The sequence below is a fragment of the Podarcis cretensis genome (genome assembly GCF_951804945.1).
Source record: "Podarcis cretensis genome assembly, chromosome: 13".
NCBI classification, from domain to species: Eukaryota; Metazoa; Chordata; class Lepidosauria; order Squamata; family Lacertidae; genus Podarcis; species Podarcis cretensis.
In genome coordinates, this window is record NC_137182.1 from 39,946,507 (window position 1) to 39,968,338 (window position 21,832).

Genomic DNA, 21,832 nt, shown 5'->3' on the forward strand with positions numbered 1-21,832 from the left:
GTGCAAAACGAGTGTTAGGACAGGATATGCTGACAGCGGGGACGGCTGCACGGCTGCAAAATCCTCACCTTTGCCTTCGCTGCTTCCAGTCTTGGCTCTTGCAGGCCGTAAACAGATCTCTGTGTTTCTTGAGTTTTACAACGGTGACCAAGGGGCATCGTAAACTTGCCCATAATAAAAACCACCCTAGGTATTTCCAGGATTACAAAAACATACCGGAAAGCAATTCCATTATTTGATAGTCAGAATTCAAAGCTAAAAGAAGCTGCTTACAGCCTCCCATTCCAAGTGCTGCCCTGGAAGTCGCTGCCTTGCAGCCTGATTTGCAGGACGACCCTTGGTGCACCTTCTAAGTCTGCAGTGCTATGATTCTATGCTGGCATGAGGTATCCTCCTTACTTGACGCAGACTGCTATTTACTCAATGATTTTTGTCATGGGATAACGGGTCGTTAGCATCGTTCCAAGCCACAAGGGGGAAGGAGGCAGCTGGAGCTGGTGCTTTTCCTTGTCTGCTCGCTGTGATGGGTTGCTGTTGTCCCAAGTGGAGATGGCGGCACATCAAGCCTGCACACGTTGGAGTTGGCAAGTGGCACCAACTTGTCTGTCCCAGAGTTGCTGTCAGCTGAGGTGTAAAGGACAGCAGGCTTGTGGCAGGAGGGGGGAGTTCAGGAATGAGACAATCCCTGTCCCATTCAGAAGTTACTGAATATTGCCAAAATTTACATTTCTGAGAGCCAGCTCTTTCAATCTAAATTTTATTTCCTGTCCCTCATATTTGTTGAATAGTAGCAGCCTCCATTAAGGTATTTTTAAAAATAGGATCATTTAAAAACTTGAGAAAGAAGAGAAAGTTAAACTGAGCACATGGCCTCTTCTGTGGAATAAAATATTAAACACAGCTGAAGTACTATTCTCTGGGCAATGGGGGGGGGGGTGAGAGCTTGCCTTGTTGGCCCTTCGGTGGTGACCCCAACTTAACTAACAAAATGCACATTTTAAAGTGTAGTGGCAATAAGTCACCCCAGTAACAATATTAAAAGCAGCAGGCAATTATCATGGCCAATGGAACACACATTCGTGGAGCATAGGAAGTGATTTGATAGGGTTTCAGATTAGGATCTTTCCAACCCCACCTAGAAATTTCAGGGTCTGAACTGGGACCCTCTGAGTACAAAGCATTTGCCCTATTACTAAGCTATGGCCTGAACAAAGTTTTAAATGGGTTTCCAAAAGCAGATGATGGGCTACCCAAATTTATTGTGGCAAGACGTTCCATAGTGTGGGTGCCATGATAGAAGGCCCTGTTCCATCTGAGGGTTGACTGGGAGTTGGTGTCCTACACAAGAGGCCGCCTCCTTGTGAGATCTGTAACGTGTGCGCTTGTTGATACACGACTGAACCTTGCAAGGCTGGATCTCCCATGCTGCAACAACCAATATGCCAGTGGCCCCAAAACCAAGCGAAGTTTTTTGTCTGTGAGTTGGTGGGGGAAATACATTCCCTTGCAATCTGCATGGCAGGCTTGAACTGGAAAAAGCAGAGGCTTATACCACATCTTCTTGGCACTTGGCAGAGTTCTTCCACTGCCACTGAAGCACCCACGAAGGAACATATTTTGATTATGGAAGATTGTTTACCAGATTGCGAATGCAGGAAATGTTTTGCGGTGATCCCTTTGCAGGGCTTTGCCTGCAATTTAATCATTAGCGCACCTCAGATGCCTTCTGAAACACTCTTGACCTGTCTGCCTGCTATTGTGCAATTACCCTCCAAGAGGTATCCAGTACGTATATCACAAAATGGGTGATATAAATACACCATCAATCCCTTCAGCCTGGGGGGGGGGGTGTTAGGTAATCAGCGATACAGGCGTCTGCATTTGAGTCATACTCTTTCTCCCACCCACCTCTCACCGTCATACCTATCTCATATTCATTGCCAAACTCCAGGAGTTTGTCCTTGCATAACCAAAATAGAAATTTCTCCACCTGTTTCTTACTTAACCCAGTGTGTTGACACCAGGAAAACTAACCATTGGGACATGGGCTTTCAGCTGAGCTGACAAATCTCCTCTCAGTGTGACTGTGTGTGGGGGGGTGTTCTCCTGGGGTAGGCAAAAGAGACTGTATTGGGCAACTGGTGACTGAAGCTGACAGCGAGTGTTTGAACTAGGAAGTGGCACGTAACTGAAATATATTCAAATTCCTTAGTGCTAGGAGTGGTGGGTTTTTCCCCTGAGGCTTTTGTGTACACATGTAGGAGAACAAAATGGTACAATGAACTGTCAATTTAGACTGGTGGTGGTAAGGTAAAAGGTAAAGGTACCCCTGCCCGTACGGGCCAGTCTTGACAGACTCTGGGGTTGTGCGCCCATCTCACTTAAGAGGCCAGGGGCCAGCGCTGTCCGGAGACACTTCCGGGTCACGTGGCCAGCGTGACATCGCTGCTCTGGCGAGCCAGAGCCGCACACGGAAACGCCGTTTACCTTCCCGCTGGTAAGCGGTCCCTATTTATCTACTTGCACCCGGAGGTGCTTTCGAACTGCTAGGTTGGCAGGCACTGGGACCGAGCAGCGGGAGCGCACCCCGCCGCAGGGATTCGAACCACCGACCTTTCGATCGGCAAGTCCTAGGCGCTGAGGCTTTAACCCACAGCGCCACCTGCGTCCCCTGGTGGTGGTAGGGGTTGCCATATTTTAAATCTGCTTGTTATTTAGAAAGGAGTCACTGCAAGTAAAAAGCTAGCATACTGGGGAGAGAGGTTGCAGCTCAGCCTGATCGGCTTGTTGCTTGCAGGAAGGTGTTTTTACAGACAGGGGGAATGTTATGAAACTGCAGGTTATAAATACATAAGCAAACATCTGGAGGGCCAAAGGTTCACCACACCTGAGCTTGGTATTACCCCACCTGCAGTCTGGAGTCATGCAGCATATTCTATCACCTCTTATGCTTCATTCAGCTGTGTATTGAGAGCAGTCCTCTGTGTTCAGTTGGAGAGCACTTCTAAGTCTTGGTTGGGGAGTCTGGTGACTAGAATAAAATTATTTAGAAGAGCAGGCCAAAAGACCACTTCTGTGGTTATAGAGCCAGGCCTTCTTCTATAACTTCACCGAAGCCTGAGCCTCTTAGGGAAGCTTTCCATTTGGGCCTGGCTTTCAGCAACTGAGGTTAAAATCCCCCACCAACCACCATTAATTTTTAATTGCTTGTTTTATGTGCACAAATATTTTATTGGCACTTGCCTCAAGACTTCAAGATGGGGCGGGGCGGGCTAGAAATATAAATAGGCATCCTATTATGCACATGGTCCATTATGGCAAGAAAGCATTACAATCAGAGGAAATCAAGACAGAAGCTTTTTTAAGGCATCTGAAATGGCAGCTTGAAGTTGCATGACTCACTTTAGGAAGGGGGGGGGGAGGAAATAAAAGAAAAAGGCTGTGCCTGTGTCTCTGCACACGTTCACCAGTATAGGTTTATATATTGCACATACTTGGCAGCAGGAGTGATTGTGCCTCTTGCGGCTTCCAGCTAGAAGCAAGCCTACTCAAGGGTCTCTCTGCTTTCTTGGTTTTTGAGAAATATTTAGGGAGCTGTCGCTTTCTGTTGCTTAAGAAAAGCTGAGGGTTAGTAGAGGGTGCTGCATAGCGACTGCTGGGATGTAACTGCTTCAAGAAACCCCACAGCTATGAACCAGTGTGGTAGCCTTAGGCAAGTGACTCACTCTTCTCTCAGCCCCTACAGTTCCAGTATGAGGGTGATAACTATGGAGAAGGGCTGTAGCTCAGTGGAAGAGCAGATATTTTGAATGCAAAAGGAGCTCTGGTGGCTCCCAGCAGGGCTAGGCAAAGCCCAGTTCTGAAACCCCCTCCTAAAACCACGGAGCCTAGGACTTGCCGATCAGAAGGTCAGCGGTTCGAATCCCTGCGACGGGGTGAGCTCCCATTGCTCGGTCCCTGCTCCTGCCAACCTAGCAGTTCGAAAGCATGTCAAAGTGCAAGTAGATAAATAGGTACCACTCCGGCGGGAACGTAAATGGCATTTCCATGCGCTGCTCTGGTTCGCCAGAAGCGGTTTAGTCATGCTGACCACATGACCCGGAAGCTGTACGCTGGCTCCCTCAGGCAATAAAGCGAGATGAGCGCCGCAACCCCAGAGTCGGCCACGACTGGTCCTAATGGTCAGGGGTCCCTTTACCTCTACCTAAAGAGAAGGTGCCAGGGAAGAGTAGTCAATGCTGAGCTCAGGATTGGGGAACCTTTGACCCTCCAGGCATTTACGCATTTATAATCTGCAGTTTCATAAAAAATCTATCAAGGCAGTATACAATTATAATAATAAATATTAGCAAAATGTACCTGTTACGGAAATTAGGGGGGGCACATCTTTAAAGTTGCTAAATGTTACAAATATTATGCATAAATGTATCCTTTCGACTTGACAGCTCAGGGAAGTTACCTAGCTCTAAAAATCATATAAAATCTACTCCTTTGCCAGTTTCCTTCATTCCACCGCCAATTTGCTTCATCGGCCAAGGACTTGGAAACCACTTGGTCCCCGCCATAATCCCTCAAGGGGGAGGTCACATTCTGGCAGGAAGGTACTCATAGGTGTCAATCGAGGGGCAAAGGTACTCCTCTGGACTTGCCCAGGCGGCAGACTATGCAAATCAAAGTTTTATCGTCCCTTTGTAGTAGGTGCTTAGAATGTACTTCCCAATACATATCCTGTATCTGCCTGTTGCCCCAACACATTCCTCCTATGCTTATCATGTATAACCCTCCCCTTTTCGGATGTAGCAATGATGTAGTGATGATGCTTAATGAACTGTATGCTGGGATAAGATAGAAACTTTAAAAAGTCCTTGTCACCCCATCCTCGGGGTTCAAAATTCCTCTTTGAACCTGTTGCGCAATAAACTTTGGTCTACAGCTATTTGCTCCGGTTGGTGGCTGGACACCTTCCTTTACTCTGCAGGGACCTGTGGGCTCTGCCCAATGAGCTGGGTGACTGAGTAGCCTTGCACCTAAATTTTACCATAACAGTATCCATTAAAAATAAATAAATACTGATTGATTTAAAAAGAGGGATTGCATCTTGCAAAGGCCTGCCTAAACATTTCTAGTAGATGTCTGAAAGAAGGGTGGTTCCTCCCAAACCCCTACTGGCAAGGAGTTCCACAGGGCAAGACCTGTCATACGAAAGCCTCAGACCCAAGCAAAGGCCACCTGAGCCTCAGGGGTTTGGGGGAAAGCACCAGAAGTGTCCCCTGAGATCAAGGCAGAGCGTAAGGGATCCCATAATCTTTAAGGTACTTTGTAAGACAAGCAGCTTGAAAGTGTTGCTGAGCTACAACTCTCGTGAGCCCCAGCAAACATGGTCAATGGCCATGGATGCTGGAAGTTGTAGTTCAGGAACATCTGGAATGGCAAAGGTTCTTCACTCCTGACTCAGATGAGCCAATGGTCCAACTAAGGGGCTTTCCTATGACCAACCTTACAGGATCGTGGCACGGATAACTGGGGCATGTAAAGTGCTCTGAACACTCCTAAAGCACACTGTTCCAGCAGCAGTGAACAAGCTGATGATAACCAAATTAAGGACAATTCTAAAGCATGCTTAGAGACTGGCATCTCCCTCAGGGGTGCGTCAGATGTCTTCCTCTAGCATGTGTACAGCTGACATTATCCAAAATATCTAAAAGTCACCAGTGAATAGGGAAAAGTGAGCAGGGACTCACTCACATGAAAGCAGGAGAGCAGAGAGGAAGTATGGTTTTTTTTTTTTTTAAGTTAACAAGCAGCTGGATGCACATCAATAAAATGTTTTATGTTTGGAGATTTTAATCTAGACTCATGCAAAGGTCTTGGTTAGGCAACAATGTTTGTCAAAGCAGGCTGAAACTGATGCAGGGAAAAGCAGTTTGGGGAGGAAACTCCCACACTGCGTGTTTATTTTATTTTATTTTATTTTTTTGAAAGCAAAACCCACACTTTTTGAGAAAGGAAACTCCCCCCCCCCCTTAAATTATTTCACCTCTGACTGATTGTTTACATTTATAGATCTGTTTTTGAAAACCTCTTATCCAGGAATGTCTATTCTGAGCGGCAGCCCAGGGCAGGCAGACTTGGGCAAATCTAGGGCTAGTTGGAGATGCCAAGGCCTGAACCTGCAAGGACCTTTCCTGAAGTCTCTTCTGGCCCTTCCAAAATATATTCTTCATTCTCAATGTGTATGGGGTGCTCTAAAGAGTTATATGCCAATATTTATATCCTGCTCTCTTCAAAAGGATTAAACAGAGAGGAGTTCCCAGTGGGTCTCCTATTCCAGGCACTAGCCAGACCCACATGGGCTTGGAGATTCGGCAAGTTATGTGCCTCTAGACCAGAAGGAGTGGGGAAGCTGTGTCCCTTCCACTTATTGATGGACACCCATCATCCCTGATTGCCAGCTGTGCTGGCTGGAGCAGCTGCCAGATGGAGGCCTGTGGGTTCCCCACCAATAATGCCTCTCTCCGCCTCCATGCTCTTACCGTAAGAATGAGTACAGGATGAACAGGCAAGAGACGCCGCTTCTATGCTCCAGCTCAATAAGCAAAGCCCATAATATAATCAGCATCTGCAGAAGTGCATTAAAGGAGGGAGAGGAGAGATAAACCACCATTTTGCCACCCTGGAAGTATAGCAGGGGGTAACTATTTTGGGGTGAGTTATCTTGAATACCTTTCAAAAACACAACAACACAACAACATGGAATGAGGAAGTCTCTTAAGTGTGCATATCCAATAATATAAACAGGGTCAGACCAAAGCTCCATCGAGCCCAGCTAGATGTGGTCAGCTAGACATACCATGGGTGCAAAATGGGGGTAGTTGTTTGATTGGCAGCTGTCAGTTGAAATTAATATTAAGTGCAAAATCTGACCAACGCTACCAGACAACCGCAACTCAGGGCTCATCCAGACTTCTGCCTATCCTGCTGTTTTCCCATGGGAAAACTCAATTTTTACTGATGAATAGGAGCAAGCTTCAATTGGGTTTTCCCGCAGACTGGCATTTGCACCAATTCATAGTTAAAGAGTGGGTTTTCCCAGGGAAAGCAGTGGGGCAAATGGAAAACCACTTGTACCCATGCCTAGGAAGCATAGGGCAAGCAGAAAATTTTATAGGCATGTGGACAAACAGAAGTGTGGGGTACTGTGTCCCTACATCTCTCTTCCCTGTGGAACTTAATTGAGGCACTGGAAATTTGGCATTAGTGTATTAGAGACTGACTTGTGAGTCATGCAGTTCTCAGCTCAAAATCTTCTCTTTGCCTCAGCACAGTCAAGGAGGTGTTATATTCTCTCAGTCCTACTCAGCCTAGTCTAGTCATCTACATTATTGGGATGATAAAAAATTGATCTGCTTTACAGCTTGTTTGTGAGAATTACAACAACATAATGCATATAAAGCACTTTGGAGGCTGTTTCAAAATATTCAAAATATTATTTTGTGATTGTGATCACGAGATGCGATGATCACCACTAACAGAGGAATAGAGAGTCTTATTAGTAATGGTAACTGGTTTCACCAGGTAAGAATGTAGCATCCACGTTCAAAGGCAATCTACCATTGATTACTAGAGGCTAGAACAAAAAAACACAGGTGTGGCAAGGAGTTTCCCAGGGCCATCTGGCTGTTGGGAAACAAGGGCGCTGGACTTAAAGGACCTTTGGTGTGATCAAAGCAATTCTCATGAGTTCCAAAATATTATTTTCCGATCACACGAATCTGAAATGGGTCTTCGGAATCAAACACACGAAACCACACTGACACTTCAAGGTTACAAAAGCTCTCTCTTAAGACAAGAACCTCTCTTAAGCCTGTAACCAAGTAACACATGGGAAAATCACAGCAACAAGGTATCCAGCGACTCCAGTGTGGTGTAGTGGTTAAGAGCAGTAGTCTCGTAATCTGGGGATCTGGGTTCGCGTCTCCTCTCCTCCACATGCAGCTGCTGGGTGACCCTGGGCCAGTCACACTTCTTTGAAGTCTCTCAGCCCCACTCACCTCACAGAGTGTTTGTTGTGGGGGAGGAAGGGAAAAGGAGAATGTTAGCCGCTTTGAGACTCCTGAAGGGGAGTGAAAGGCGGGATATCAAATCCAAACTCTTCTTCTTCTCTTAACCTTCACACTTCATTTATTCAGTCTCTTATAGGTTGCTTGACAAAACAAGCAACAAAGAAGCAGCACCTCTCTCTCTCTCTAACACAAACACACGTTAGACTGTCTTATTGGGCAGATGGGCCATTTGTTCTCGGTGCCTCGGCTGCTGACGTCTTCCCCAACAGCACCAAACACCGCTGGCACTCTGGGCCCAGCCAGCTATTCTGTCAGGTTGGGGAGATGAGGACAGGGTGCCCCGCAGTTGCTAGGCAACTGCAATTGGGGACTGCATCTGCTGGGTTCCCCTGGCAACCAAAGCCTTTGCCGTCATCCCCCATAGGCTTGCTCATTCAGCCAGTCGGGCTGGGAAGAAGCCGCATGAGAGACAGTGCTGCAGGTGCAAAGGTTGAACATGTTTGGGGGAAGGTACAAAGGAGATCAGGAGGTAGGAAAGAAACAGATGAGCCTGCAGATGGAGGCAGAGCTGAGATTTTCATTACAAGAGGTCCCACTTAGCTGGGCACAGCCTGGAATACGAGTTTGAGGAAGAGTTTCTTTCCTTCCCATGTTTCAGTTGTCTACTTTACAAAGTACATGTAGACATTAAAAATGAAGTACCATTTGTCATAGGGGACGCGGGTGGCGCTGTGGGTTAAACCACAGAGCCTAGGACTTGCCAATCAGAAGGTCGGCAGTTCGAATCCCTGCGACGGGGTGAGCTCCCGTTGCTCGGTCCCTGCTCCTGCCAACCTAGCAGTTTGAAAGCCTGTCAAAGTGCAAGTAGATAAATAGGTACTGCTCCAGTGGGAAGGTAAATGGCGTTTCCATGCTGGCCACATGACCCGGAAGCTGTACGCCAGCTCCCTTGGCCAATAAAGCGAGATGAGCACTGCAACCCCAGAGTCGGTCACGACTGGACCTGATGGTCAGGGGTCCCTTTACCTTTACCATTTGTCATAAGCAATGAAACCTAAAGCAATTCACTAACCAACAGAGTGATGCCTACCCCCAAGAGGGAGACGCATTTTCAAAGCTCCGATAGAACAAAATATATTTTTACATATCTCTGGAAAGAAGCAAGAAACAGACATCTCTGGAAAGAAGCAAGAAACAGACATCTCGGAGGAGGATGTTCCACAGTACAGGGGCAGAAACTTGACAAGGTCCAGCTTCTTGTGGGTGCTAACCTTTCATTCACAAAAGATCCTAAGCAACTTTGTTGTGCTAAACAGTCTCAAAGAGCACATTGTAACAGTCTAACCTGGAAGTAACTAAGACGAACTAAGCTAAGACTGCATACAAGCCATACCTTTGAAGCACACTCCTAAAGGATGCTGGGAACTGTAGTTTGTTAAGGGTGCTGAGAATGGTAGCTCTGTAAGGGTGTAAACTACAGTTCCCAGGATTCCTTGGGGCAGTGTGTGTGCTTTGAATGTGTCTTAAAGGCATATACCCAGCATAAATGTCTGTATTTCAGTAGTGGGCAAAGCTGGATAATCAGATGAGGGTTTTAAAAAGGCATTCTGGAGCCTTTGGGATTCCAGAAGCAAAGCTGTGTGTCTGAGAGTACCTCCTGACTGCAGACCTGCTCTTTCAGGGACCGTGCAATCCCATCTGAAAACAGGCATCTCCCCAGCCGTCTGAATTCACCTGAATTCACCGCCATCATCTCCATGTCCATTTTCAACCTGGTTTGAATTCCTTCTGTCCATTATCAAATCCAGGCAACTTTTCAGGGACTTCACCACTTTACCTGGAACTGAAGGAGGTGGTGGGCAGGAAAAGAACCAGGGCTGGGTGTCATCACCATACAGATGGCACCATACAGCATTACTCATGGCAACATCACCCTGGAAAGAGGACCTTCCAAGGGCAATTCCTACAAGTCTCCCAGAAATCACCTAATACCTGCCATCAAGCTTCCTCCTATCCATGGTACCAATGGATGCTCTACCACTGGCACCAACAGCCTGGTCCATCCATAATAAAACCATGCCAATCCATGACTGGATAGTGGGTGAGCAGGCTGGCCAGGTGTGCATCTCCAAGACCTGGGTGGGACAGATGTGACTCAACTCTGCCCAGCCAGGTACTCAGTCAAACATCAGCCCAGACTGGAGGAGGGGGAGATAGCTGATGGTGTAAAATAAGGATCAACAGTCAGACTCCCTCTCGTCTTCTGGTAGGAGCCATCAAGTGGGTCTTTTTAATGATGTTGCCCTGTCTATGGAATTCCCCATTCCTTTGGCACCAGACAAAGACCTTTTGCTTCTTCCAGGCCTTTTAAGTTTTGATCCAAAGCTTGTAATCCTATACACATTTACCTGCGTATAGCCCCACTGAACTCGGTAGACATGTGTACGATTGCAGACTTTACCATTTTAACTTGCTGCTTTTAATTGCTGCTTGTCTTGTTTTTTTTTTGTTTGTTTTTTTTTTTTTTGTCTATTTTAATACTTATTTTGCATTGTTTTCATTATTACATATCTTATTGAGAACCACCCAGGGAACCTTCTTGACTGAAAGGTGGAGCAGAAATAAAGCAGGGTCACTGAAGAAGCATCTGTCTCCCAACCAGGCCTGAAACCAGACTAGAATAAAAAACAAGAATTGTGACACCTTAAAGACTAACAAATTCAATGGCGTATGTATGTGCATGCCACAATAAACTTGTATGTCTTTAAGGTGCCACAAGTCTCTTGTTTTTGCTGCAAGAGTGATTTACAGCATCATCCTAACCATGTGTCCTACTCAGAAGTAAGTCCTATGGAATTCAGTGGGGTTTACTCCCAGATTAAATGGGTTTAGGTCTTAAAAACGTAACCCACTACAGTCATACTTCATGTTGCATTTGCTTCAGGTTGAGTGTTTTCAGGTTGCGTCCCGCGGCAACCTAGAAGTAACGGAATGGGCTACTTCCGGGTTTCGCTGCTTGCGCTTGCGCATGCGCAGAAGTGGCAAATTGTGACCCGTGTACACGCAGACACAGGCTGCGTTTTGTTCAGGTTGCGAACGGGCCTCCGGAACGGATCCTGTTCGCAACCAGAGGTACCACTGTACAGATCGGAATACAGTGGTACCTCGGATTAAGAACTTAATTCGTTCCGGAGATCCGTTCTTAACCTGAAACTGTTCTTAACCTGAGGTACCACTTTAGCTAATGGGGCTTCCTGCAGCCGCTGCCCCACCACCGCCACGCAATTTCTGTTTTCATCCTGAGGTAAACCTGAGGTACTATTTCTGGGTTAGCAGAGTCTGTAACCTGAAGCGTCTGTAACCAGAGGTACCACCGTAATTAGTTTCACCCCAAGAGTTGTCCTGCTGCTGCTACCCTTCAAGCATCTTCCTCACACACACATACCCCAAACTGGCCCAGTTGTAAATTAGAGACCAGCCTATACAGGCAGGAAAGTTGTAATGGTGATTTATTTAAGAGGTGTCAAAACACCACTTCCTTTAAGGAAGCAGGAACATTTTTCTCTGGCAATGATGCATCAGTCACTGGACTGACCAAACCAGACAGTCCTCCTAGGCGACCTGTTCCGGGTCAGGAAGAGTCAAGTGAGAACATTTTGGGGCAGACTTCACCAAGAGTTTTAACGGCATCCTCAGGTGAAGTTAACTGAAATGCAACCAGTAGCAAGAGGTCAAGGGATTCCACAGTGCAGGACTTTACAGTCAATGTGGCCCCTTCCAGGCTGGTTTCTTACTCTACACGATGATAAAGCAAACTGTCAGTGACAACAACAACAGTGAAATAAATGTTTTCCCCAAGAATGACACTGAGCTGCTGTTTAGAGGAGGAAGATGAAATTAATTTCAAGCAGCCTGAGGTGGCATAAGGTCTGAACCCCAATATAACTAGTTCAACGACTTGAAAGTAGAAACCCTGAAAGGGGGGGCAGTGAAAAGGGACAAGGAAATATAGATTATTCCTGAGCCCCCCAGAAAGCCTGGCCCATCAGTTCTCTCACAACTTGAATACTCTCCCTTTCCCCCATGAGATAAGCTGGCGGCGAAATTCATCTTATCTCAACCATACTTAAATATTTATTAGGCTTCTCCTGCCAGAAAGGTGGCACAAGATACAGGCCGGAAGGGAGATCCGTCTCTTTCCACAAACTGCAGCCGATATAAAATGTTGCCTGTGTCTTTGCATTTAAAGGGCAGGGTTGTTGTTGTTGTTGTTGTTGTTGTTGTTGTTGTTGTTGTTGTTGTTTTAAATGTAAGTTGCATTGGGGGAAGGAGAGAGGGAGAGCGCTGATAGATCAGTGTAGACACTGAGGAGGAAATTAACCCCTTAATTCTCTTTGCTGCTATCCTGAGGGAAATCCTCTTTCGGGAGTTAGTTTTTGCACTGAGAGGAATCCCTAACTGACGCCAACCTGTTAAAAAAAAATGCATTTCATTCCACATCTAAGAAAGGCCCTTATTTATTTAATTTTGGGAATGAGATCTGCTGCCATGGTGGGAGGGAAGGGCTCTAGCAATCTCTTCTTGAAGTAAAGGAGAAAGGAATGAGGTCAAGTGGCTCAAAGCAGGAAGGACCAGAGCACCTCTCCTGACTTTCAGCTGCCAAGAAAATTGCTCTTTGCCCCAAGGGAGTGGCAGTCTTTAAAATGTGCAGGTTGGCATTAAGAGGGGAGGGGACAGGAGCATGACGTGTGTGTGTGTGTGAGAGAGAGAGAGAGAGAGAGACCTCTATATATGCATATGTACAGTCATTCAAGCGGGTGAACAGGTGCAAGATTAGAGAGGTCCTGACAGGCAAAGAGGAGGAGTAAGTTTCTGTCTTCTCCACACCTCATTTTTTTTTTCTTCCTCCTCCAGTGCCTCAAAAAATCACATCAACCTGCTTATCCAGCCACTCCCGGCCAGGATAGTCCTGCTTTCGACACTTATCACACATTGCACTTGATCAAGAAGATCCCAGGAGTTCAGGGGTTCCAACCCACCTGATTTCACTCCATTTCCAGAGGACCTGAAGGGCTCCCTCCTCCCTCCGCTCTGCTCCTAATCCATGAGCATCATTCCCTTTCCAGAGACTTCAGCGGGCCCCGGCTGAGCCTGACGTCTCTCTCCTGCCTTCACCCACCAAGCCAAGGACTTTTAGCCTCCTTCCACCCCTGCCATGGGATTCCAGCTACTCCTCTTTGGGCTGCCTGCCTTTGGGATCTATGCCCTGGCATCCCACTGCCTGAGAAAGAAGCCACATCTGCTCCACAAGCCACACAGGTTTCCCGTTCGATGCCGGCACGTCTCCCACCGGGGCGGTGAGTTCTGCAAGGATGTTCGCTTGGGGGGGGGGGCATTGATAGACGTCTGGGAGGGGAGGGGTGGCGTGCTGCAGCAAGCCAGGGCTGAGAGAGTGAAGCCTTAATTCCTAGCAGCTAGCCCTCCCACTCTCCCCATTCTGACAGCTGCAGATGTCTTTGTTTCTGCTCCAGTTCTCTAGACCTGCAATGCTGCATTCCTAGATCACAAAAAGAACAGGCACTTGGTTTCCCTGGAAGGGGAATGGGGTAATGCCATGCCAGCCCTTAGGAAGATGAGTGCCTGCCTTCTGTCAACATCTCCGTTTTCTTCCCAGGTGCTGGAGAAGAGATTGAGAACACTTTAGGAGCCTTTAGCCAGTGAGTGTTGCACACCCCCCCTTACACCCCATCCTGCCTTGCACTGATGTTGCTGCTACAGCCATCCAGCCTCCCATGCTGATCTTTCTCTCTGCCCTTCCAGTGCACTGACCCAGAGGACAAACCTCTTGGAGCTTGACTGCCACATGACAAGAGATGGGGTTGTGGTTGTGTCCCATGATGACAACCTGGAACGCCAGACAGGGCATAACATCAAGATCAGCGAGACGGACTATAAGGTTTGCGACATACCCTGCCCCTATTTATCACTATTTGTGATATTTATTAGAGTTGTGTCCCTCTTTCTGTCTGTGGCAGAACACAAGGCAGCACCTGTCTTTGGAACTCCCTGCCTCTTGAGAACTAGAAGGGGCCCATACTATATTGTTTTGGATGCCCACTAAAAACTTTCTTTCATCAAGCCTATCCATCCAGAGAACTTAACCTAACCCATATTCATTTTTTAAAAAAATCTGATTGTATCTGTGTTTTTATAATTATATTATGTGTATTTGCATATTAATATCATGGATTTTAGCTATGGTTTATCTACAATTTTATTATGTACCCCACAGAGAGCTCTTTGATTAAGCAGTTTGTACTTAATTCTAAACAAAGGAAGGAAGGACGATGAGGTAGTGAATGTGGAGTTCCCAGGTGGTCTCCCCTCCAGCCACTGACCAGACCCTCTGGCAAGGTGGCTGAATTATATATATATATATATATATATATATATATATATATATATATAATTTTTTAATTAAATTTTCTGTTTTACAATTTAAAGTCTTCCTTCATACATCCTTAAGATATCAGTGACTTCCCTTCTTCTCTTTCCATGGTTCATTTTACATATCATCAATCATATTTTACAAAAACTATACCATTCAGTATTTCATTATTACATCCACCAAAACGTATTGAAGTTATCTCAATGCTGCCAGCGCTTTCAGCTGTACACAGTTATTTCCTGTATATTCAATTAACACTTTTCAATCTTCTCTAAACGTATGCTCTTCTTGTTCTCTTACTCTATAAATTAAGTTTGCAAGATGAGCATATTCTGTCAACTTAAGTTGTCATTCTTCTTTGGTTGGGACCTTGCTCGTTTTCCCTTTTTTTTTGGCTAACCAAACACAGGCTGCAGTAGTGGCATACATAAATAACCTTTTCTGATACCTGGGAATTTCAGTCTGAATTACCCCCAACAGAAAAGACTCTGGTTTTTTGAGGAAAGTACTTTTAAACATCCCCCCCCCCCATTCATTATGGGTAATTTCCCAATACTCTGTTACCCTTTTACAAGTCCACTGCAGGTGACTGAATCACATGCCTAGAGGCCATTTGCTGCAGGGCAATGGCTCTAAACCCAGGACCTGCCCCCATCCCAAAGAACCCAGGGGTCCTTGCCCCAAGCTATGTTCTAGCCCCCCAATCCCACATCTCCCCAAGAAAACCCAGGTGTCCTCCTGGCTCCTTAGTCCTTACCCTAATTGTGTCCCATAGGATCTGCCACCCTATAAGGATTCTCTGGAGGTGACCTTTTCCCCAGGTGAGTAGGAGGAGTACAGCTGCTTTGATTTGAGGGGTGCTGTGTTTGGGGTGCTCACGTGTGGTGGGGTTGTGCACCAGCAAAGTATGCTCCACCTGCTGCATAAGCCACCCTTTCCAACAGGACGCTACTCCCATGGCAAAGACCACCGGATTCCACGCTTGGAGGAGGTTTTCCAGAAATTCCCTGGAGTACCGGTCAATCTAGAAATCAAAGAGGATAGCGACGAACTCATACGAAAGGTATGGGGGCAACAAGCTACTCGCGCTTCTTTACTTTCCAACATCTTCATTCTAGGTCACGATCCAGCTTTTTGCTAATCTCCCCTTTCAATATTCAGACCTCACCCTACTTCTAATCAGGGACACACAGCTCATCACACCTTATACAGTGGTACCTCGGGTTAAGAACTTAATTCGTTCCGGAGGTCCGTACTTAACCTGAAACTGTTCTTAACCCAGTGGCGTAGCATAGGGGGTGCAGGGGGGGCCAGCCGCACCGGGCGCAACATCTGGGGGTTAGGGAAATCCACGGGTTAGGGGGCACAAATCCACGGGTTAGGGGGCGCAAATCCATGGGTTAGGGGGCGCAAATTACTTGCCTTGCCCCGGGTGCTGATAACCCACGCTACGCCACTATCTTAACCTGAAGCACCACTTTAGCTAATGGGGCCTTCTGCTGCCGCCGCGCCGCTGGAGCACGATTTCTGTTTTCATCCTGAAGCAAAGTTCTTAACCTGAAGCACTATTTCTGGGTTAGCGGAGTCTGTAACCTGAAGTGTATGTAACCCGAGGTACCACTGTAGTGGGTTATGCTAACCTAGGCAACATCAGTGCTGCTCTCCTATCTCCACATTTTCACTCTACCACTCATAAAAAGGAGTCTCGTTGCACCTGAAGGACAAATATAAATTTATTGTAGCACAAACCTCTGGGAACTAGGCACTCCGCTTCATCAGATGCATCCTTGGATTAAGTGGGCTCTAGTCCACAAAAACTCACACTACAATAAATTGCTAGCAATTAAGGTGCTACGCAAGGCTCATTTTTTGTTTTTGCTCTAACAGACTTAACATGGATACAACCCTCCCTGCGATTTCCCTCCCATTCATATAACTCAGCCACATTTGTAAGGAAGCTGATCTTTGTAGTCAACTACCAGGTTGAAATTAATTCAAACCTCTGAAGGGCTGGACTGTGTGGAATAGACTGCCCTGGTCCAGACACTTAGCTCACACCAATGATTAGTAACTAGAGAGACCATCTGTCCTTTCCCACAATGATCTTCCATTCAGTTTCCAGAACTTTTGCTTTTGAGAAGAACCTGTTAACTGAATCCATGTTACTCTGCCTTCTTCCTCTTGCGCACAGGCAGCAGATCTTGTCCGAGAATACAATCGCTCCCACATCACCATCTGGGCCGCCTTTGAAGGGAAAGTACTGAAGAAATGCTGTGCAGCTGTATGTTATTGACAGTTTTTCATCCACCTTCACAGCTATTGGGCTCTCGGCAACTGATATGCTGGCACCGTTAAATGAGGCAATGCCTTTGATTGGTCCAGGTTTCTGGCTGTAGAACAGTATGCAGGTTTTCAGACTATACAAGACTCTTTCATATAGCAAAAAATAAAAATAAAAATGAGGCATGGGTCAAAAGCACATGCCATAATAAATCAATCAGGGCATGGCTAGGAGACAGCTTCCTGCTTTCTCTGTTTGCTTCTTTGCCTACACTGTTCCAACTTGTTAAGCTGCCAGGTTCCTCTGTCAATGACCTTGGGGGATGTACATCTGTGCAAGGTATCAGGAGCTCCCACAGGGAATTCTGACAACCCTACAACTCATAGGCTTGCTTGTGGGAAGAGAAATGTCCAAACCAGTTCAAGTGTGCAGTGCAGATGTATGATACCCACAGATATGTCCCAGATGAGCTGAAGGAATCAGTGGGGGTGATGACAACATGTTCCGTATTTCTTCCTGGCTATTAAGCCTAGAAACCACAAAACCCTCACCTCATTTTTTCCTGTTTGCCCATCCCCCAGAACACAGAGATGCCCTACATCTTCTCCATTAAACGTGGCATCATGATCCTTCTCCTGTACTACGTAGGGATCCTGCCGTTTGTGCCGCTGAAAGAAACCTTCCTTGAGTTTCCATTGCCCTCCATTATGAACAGGTGACAGAAGCTGGGGGAGGTGTGTGTGTGTGTCTGTCTGAAAATAAATGTAAAGGTTCTGAGGGACAGTTTTCCTGGTGTAAGGATCAGCAACTGGAAGTCTTTTTCCAAGACTTTTTGTCCATCTGCAAATCTCAGGGCTCCATAAGCCCGTTGATACCTCCGTGTGTGTGTGTGTGTGTGTGTGTGTGTGTGTTGCTATGTTGGCCGCATACGCACCGGCACTCAGACCTTAACATCAGGAACAGAGGGAATGATGGCTAAATGGAATTCCCATGTTGGAAGGCAGAATATCTCTGAGTACCAGTCACTGTTGCCTTCACGTCCTGCTTGTGGGATCCTCAGAGGAATTTTGCTAATCCTCTTGGAAAGCAAGATGCTGGACTAGGTGGACCTTTGGTCTGATCCAGTTAGGACTCAACTGGTGTGATTTAGACTATTTGACAGAGCTGGATTATCCACTGGACTCTTAGAAACTGATATGCAGGCACTGATATCCATTGGTTTTTTGGATGTTGGTGGTCATGCACATTCATAACTTCTCTCTCTAAATCTGGGACCAGAGAGAGTGGGAAAGGAAATGATTATTACTGACTCTGGAAGGGAAGTAAGGTCCAACATTGTACCAACAGCTTGTTGGGAGCAGCATGAGTGATGAAGTGACATGGTTCTATAAAACTCAGCACTTAATTAAGCAGCTGAGCTTGCATGATGGGATGCTTCTTCATAAAACAACAAAATCTGAACAACAACAACAACGAAAGCCTAGCATACCCCTTCTTAAATTTAAAAAGACCCTGGCAAAGTATTCCTGCCACTGCCAAGCTAGATTTTGCTCTGCACTGGAGTTTTGCCAAAGTCCCATCTGTTTCACATGGCCTTAATATGTCCTGAGAACCTGCAATTAGGCACAAATTAAGCAAACAACTTTTGGTGGCCAGAGGTACAAAAAAGAGAGAATATTACTTTTTGAAACCTAACTGCCATTTGCCTCTTTCACTGAGTAATAATACTATGCCCAAGCTAGAATAGACATGAGGCTTCTCCTCTTATCAAAACATTTTTTATTCCTCTATAACTGTTTTTGGTTGCACAGTTAATACTGTTATATTTATTAGGATGAAGGAACGGGAAGTGAAAACTAAGTGTGATGTATAATTCTTCCACAATGGTTTGCAAGCTGGGCTGTCCAGATCCCTCCTGCTTTCTGTATCCTATAATTTACTTGTAATTTTGCATATAATGGATAACCTATTAATAAAAACCTAGTCTTTTTTAACAAATAGAAAGAAACTTAATATATTGGGGAAAAGTTTATAGCCTAGCCATTTCCTTAGTATTCCAAGTTTTATTTTGGACTGGAGGAGCATTCAGTCATTTGAGCCTCTGCTTGCAGTCTGAGGTTGTATAGTTCAGGCACAGGTTTACCAAGCAACTGAGAGAGAGACTCAAGTTCAGCTGGACATGACAGGCTTTTCCAGGTACCCTTAGGCCTTCCCCATGTCATATTTCTATGTTATAAGAAGTATACCAAGTGAGTTAAGTTAATTTAAATGTTGTGCTCATTGAGAAAAAGTGTGGGTGTGAGTGAGTGAGTGAGTGAGTGAGTGACTTGGGTTTTACGAAACTGTGTTGGAACTGATAGCTTAGAAGAGGAATAGCAGGAAATGATGACTTCTCAGTGATCTGTTAACTCTGCTGCCTTTTTGTTTTCCTTTAATTGCAGGACATATTTTCCAGTAAAAAAGGGCTGGTTTGGAGCACTGGTGGCTAAATTTGCCCACAAGTGAGTGAAAGCAAGCAATACTTTACCTGCTCAGTTCTTAAGAAGCCTGCTCACCACCAAACCTGACCCATTTCATCACCTGCTGCTTCCCTCTTCTGTATCTCTCATCTAGAGAACTGACTGATGCTCAAAACTATCAGCATAGGGAGGTCCACATGACCTACCCACCTGATTTTTTCCCCTCTCCACTTTTAGCTGCTGTTCTTTTTTCTGTTTTTAGGTCATAGTGGGTCATGGTTTTGTTAAGGGGGCCATCACAAAAGGTAAAGGGGAAGTTTCTCTTGTTCTCTCTCCCTCCCCCAAATTTTACCACTTGAACTGCCCCAATATACCCCATCATATTTTCCTTTCTTTTATAGGATGACCATGCGGGGAAAGCTTTTCAAGCATCTGGAAGACAGAGGAATACAGGTAAATTAACTTAGAGGAATCAGGATTTGGAGAGAGATTATAGCCCCTCCTTAGCAGAAACTGCTGAAGGCTGAGCTGGAAGGCTTTAGCCTGGTATTTAAGTATTTTGCAGTAGGTGGCAAGAGGAAGAGGGATATTTGACTTCTTAATGTCACTATTAGCTATATTTACATATAGTGCTGACCCTTCACCCGAGAGGCACAGAGTCGTATTAATAGAGTATTCTTGTGTGTTCAGGAAAAAGAGCTGCATAGTTCATGTTTATATGTGCAACAACCCTGGGTGGTAGATAGCTGAGAGAGGTGTGCCCGGTGCTTTCACCTACCTCAGCAAGTATCATGGCTTTCACTGTTTTAGGATTTGAGAGTGTGCTTATAAATTGTTGTGTCCCTTTCCTAGGCAGCAAGGGGTGTCTAAATCAGGTGTTTTTTTATGGATCTGTGTGTGTGTGTGTGTGTGTGTGTGTGTGTGTGTTTGCTTTACTGCAACAGATAAATTCAGCTCTCCTCCTCCTGTTGTTGCAACCACAGCCTTGTGAAAGTACCCTAGCTCATTATTAATACTCCCACATTTCAGGTAGGGAGCCGAGATGTAGAAACAGTAGCATATTTAAGACACATGCTGCCAGATTTGTGTCATGCGTACTTGAAAGCTTAGTGGTGCTTATGGCATGTGACGGAATGCCGCTTTAACAAGTTCATAACCGAGACGAAATCTCAAGCAGGTACTTCCTCCCTCAGAGCTCACACAACCCACTCTATATTGGTTCTCAGATACCTGTGGTGCAGCCATCTTGTGTTTTCCAATCAGTAAAGTCATCCTTATGATTTTTCCTTACCAGGAAGTTTTCTTCTTCTTCCCAGAAAGAGCATCTTGCTGACTGCAAAGCAGTTGTTGTGGCTTTTCCTCCACCATCAACATCCTGCTTGCAGGGAAAATGTTGACTGAATGAATAGCTGCATAAATAAGTGATCAGCTAGAACAACTAAGGGCTCCACACTCAAACCCGTCATCTCTTCTTCTTTGTTTCCGTATAGGTTCTTCTTTGGGTCTTGAATGAGGATAAGTATTTTGAGGAAGCCTTTAGCTATGGAGTCTCCGGAGTCATGACTGATTATCCCACCCTCCTTCGGAAGTATCTAGACGCTCACCCACCCCTTTGCAGTGAATGATCCGCAATGTGGGAGAATAGCTCCTGGCTGGAAAAGGGGGAGAGGTGTGTGAGGTCAGAAGAGAAGAAAAGACATTTTGTTGGGGGTGGGGGTAAAATAAGAAACGAATAAACCTTACTGTTACCAGTAGTGTGTTGTGTTTTCGTTGAATGAGGAAGGTATGTGCAGAGTGTCTAGGATTTTATCTGGCCACAGTTGTGCTAAAGCACACTGTTTGCTACAGTCCTGCTTGCAGAGGCCTGAAAACCTTAATTTGTATATTGCGCTTTCTAACGGTAAAATCTGGGTGCGAGGCTGCTCTGCCACCCAGTTCATCGGACTAAGTCTGTGGGTCCCTGCGGAGGAAAATGAGCTCAGCCGGAGACAGGAGCAAGCAGCAGGAGATCCAAGTTTATTGCGCAACAGGTTCAAGGCGAGATTGAACAGCGAGAAAGGGGTGACATGAGTTTTTGAAACTCCCTCCATGTCCCAGAATACAGTGCAAAACACGTCATGAATACATTAAAGAGAGGTTTGGTTACACAGATTACATCATGAATATATTAAAGGGAGGTTGGGTTACACAGATTAACATATGGAGGAGGGAGGGGGGAATATGCAGAGCTGGAGATATGCACAGATAAACACTTCCTGGGGATGAGAAAACAATGGTCCCAAATATGCATAGTCTGCCACCTGACATTGCCTGGAGGAAAGGCTGATCAGAGCGATTTGACAGGATTAGGGTCTTAACACCTTGCTTGAGGGATTATGCTGGACAGGGGAGGTGTGATGGAGTCCTAGAGAAATTGAGCAAACTGGCACGTTGATTTTCTATGAATTTTATAGATTTTAGTCCCTTTGACATTGACAATTGGAAATAAATGGATATATTGTAGCGAAGAAGAAGGTGAAGAAGACATGCCCCCCCCTTCCGTATCAGCTTCTAGTCTTTCTTGATTATAGCAACAAGATCC

At 45.8% G+C, this 21,832-nt stretch overlaps 2 protein-coding genes across 2 annotated transcripts in view; one reads left to right on the forward strand and one right to left on the reverse strand.

The window, feature by feature from the left end:
- CORO1A (coronin 1A) overlaps nucleotides 1-21,832 on the reverse strand; it is an 83,815-nt gene that overhangs the window by 30,809 nt on the left and 31,174 nt on the right. The gene's annotated exons all lie outside the window — the stretch shown is intronic.
- On the forward strand, nucleotides 12,852-21,005 carry GDPD3 (glycerophosphodiester phosphodiesterase domain containing 3). Its single transcript, XM_079951159.1, has 10 exons — nucleotides 12,852-13,420; nucleotides 13,738-13,780; nucleotides 13,884-14,019; nucleotides 15,287-15,332; nucleotides 15,456-15,574; nucleotides 16,703-16,792; nucleotides 17,374-17,507; nucleotides 19,234-19,293; nucleotides 19,653-19,704; nucleotides 20,742-21,005. The coding sequence occupies exons 1-10, from the start codon at nucleotides 13,279-13,281 to the stop codon at nucleotides 20,874-20,876; spliced, it is 957 nt and encodes a 318-aa protein (XP_079807285.1). The 5' UTR covers nucleotides 12,852-13,278; the 3' UTR covers nucleotides 20,877-21,005.

What these genes read in the sequence shown, in the direction of transcription:
- GDPD3 (XM_079951159.1), top strand. Translation starts at nt 13,279, where the DNA reads ATGGGATTCCAGCTACTCCTCTTTGGGCTGCCTGCCTTTGGGATCTAT. An exon ending in TCAGCGAGACGGACTATAAG is followed by an intron (nt 14,020 to 15,286) that starts GTTTGCGACATA and finishes TGTGTCCCATAG; the next exon opens with GATCTGCCACCCTATAAGGA. An exon ending in TGAAGAAATGCTGTGCAGCT is followed by an intron (nt 16,793 to 17,373) that starts GTATGTTATTGA and finishes CCCATCCCCCAG; the next exon opens with AACACAGAGATGCCCTACAT.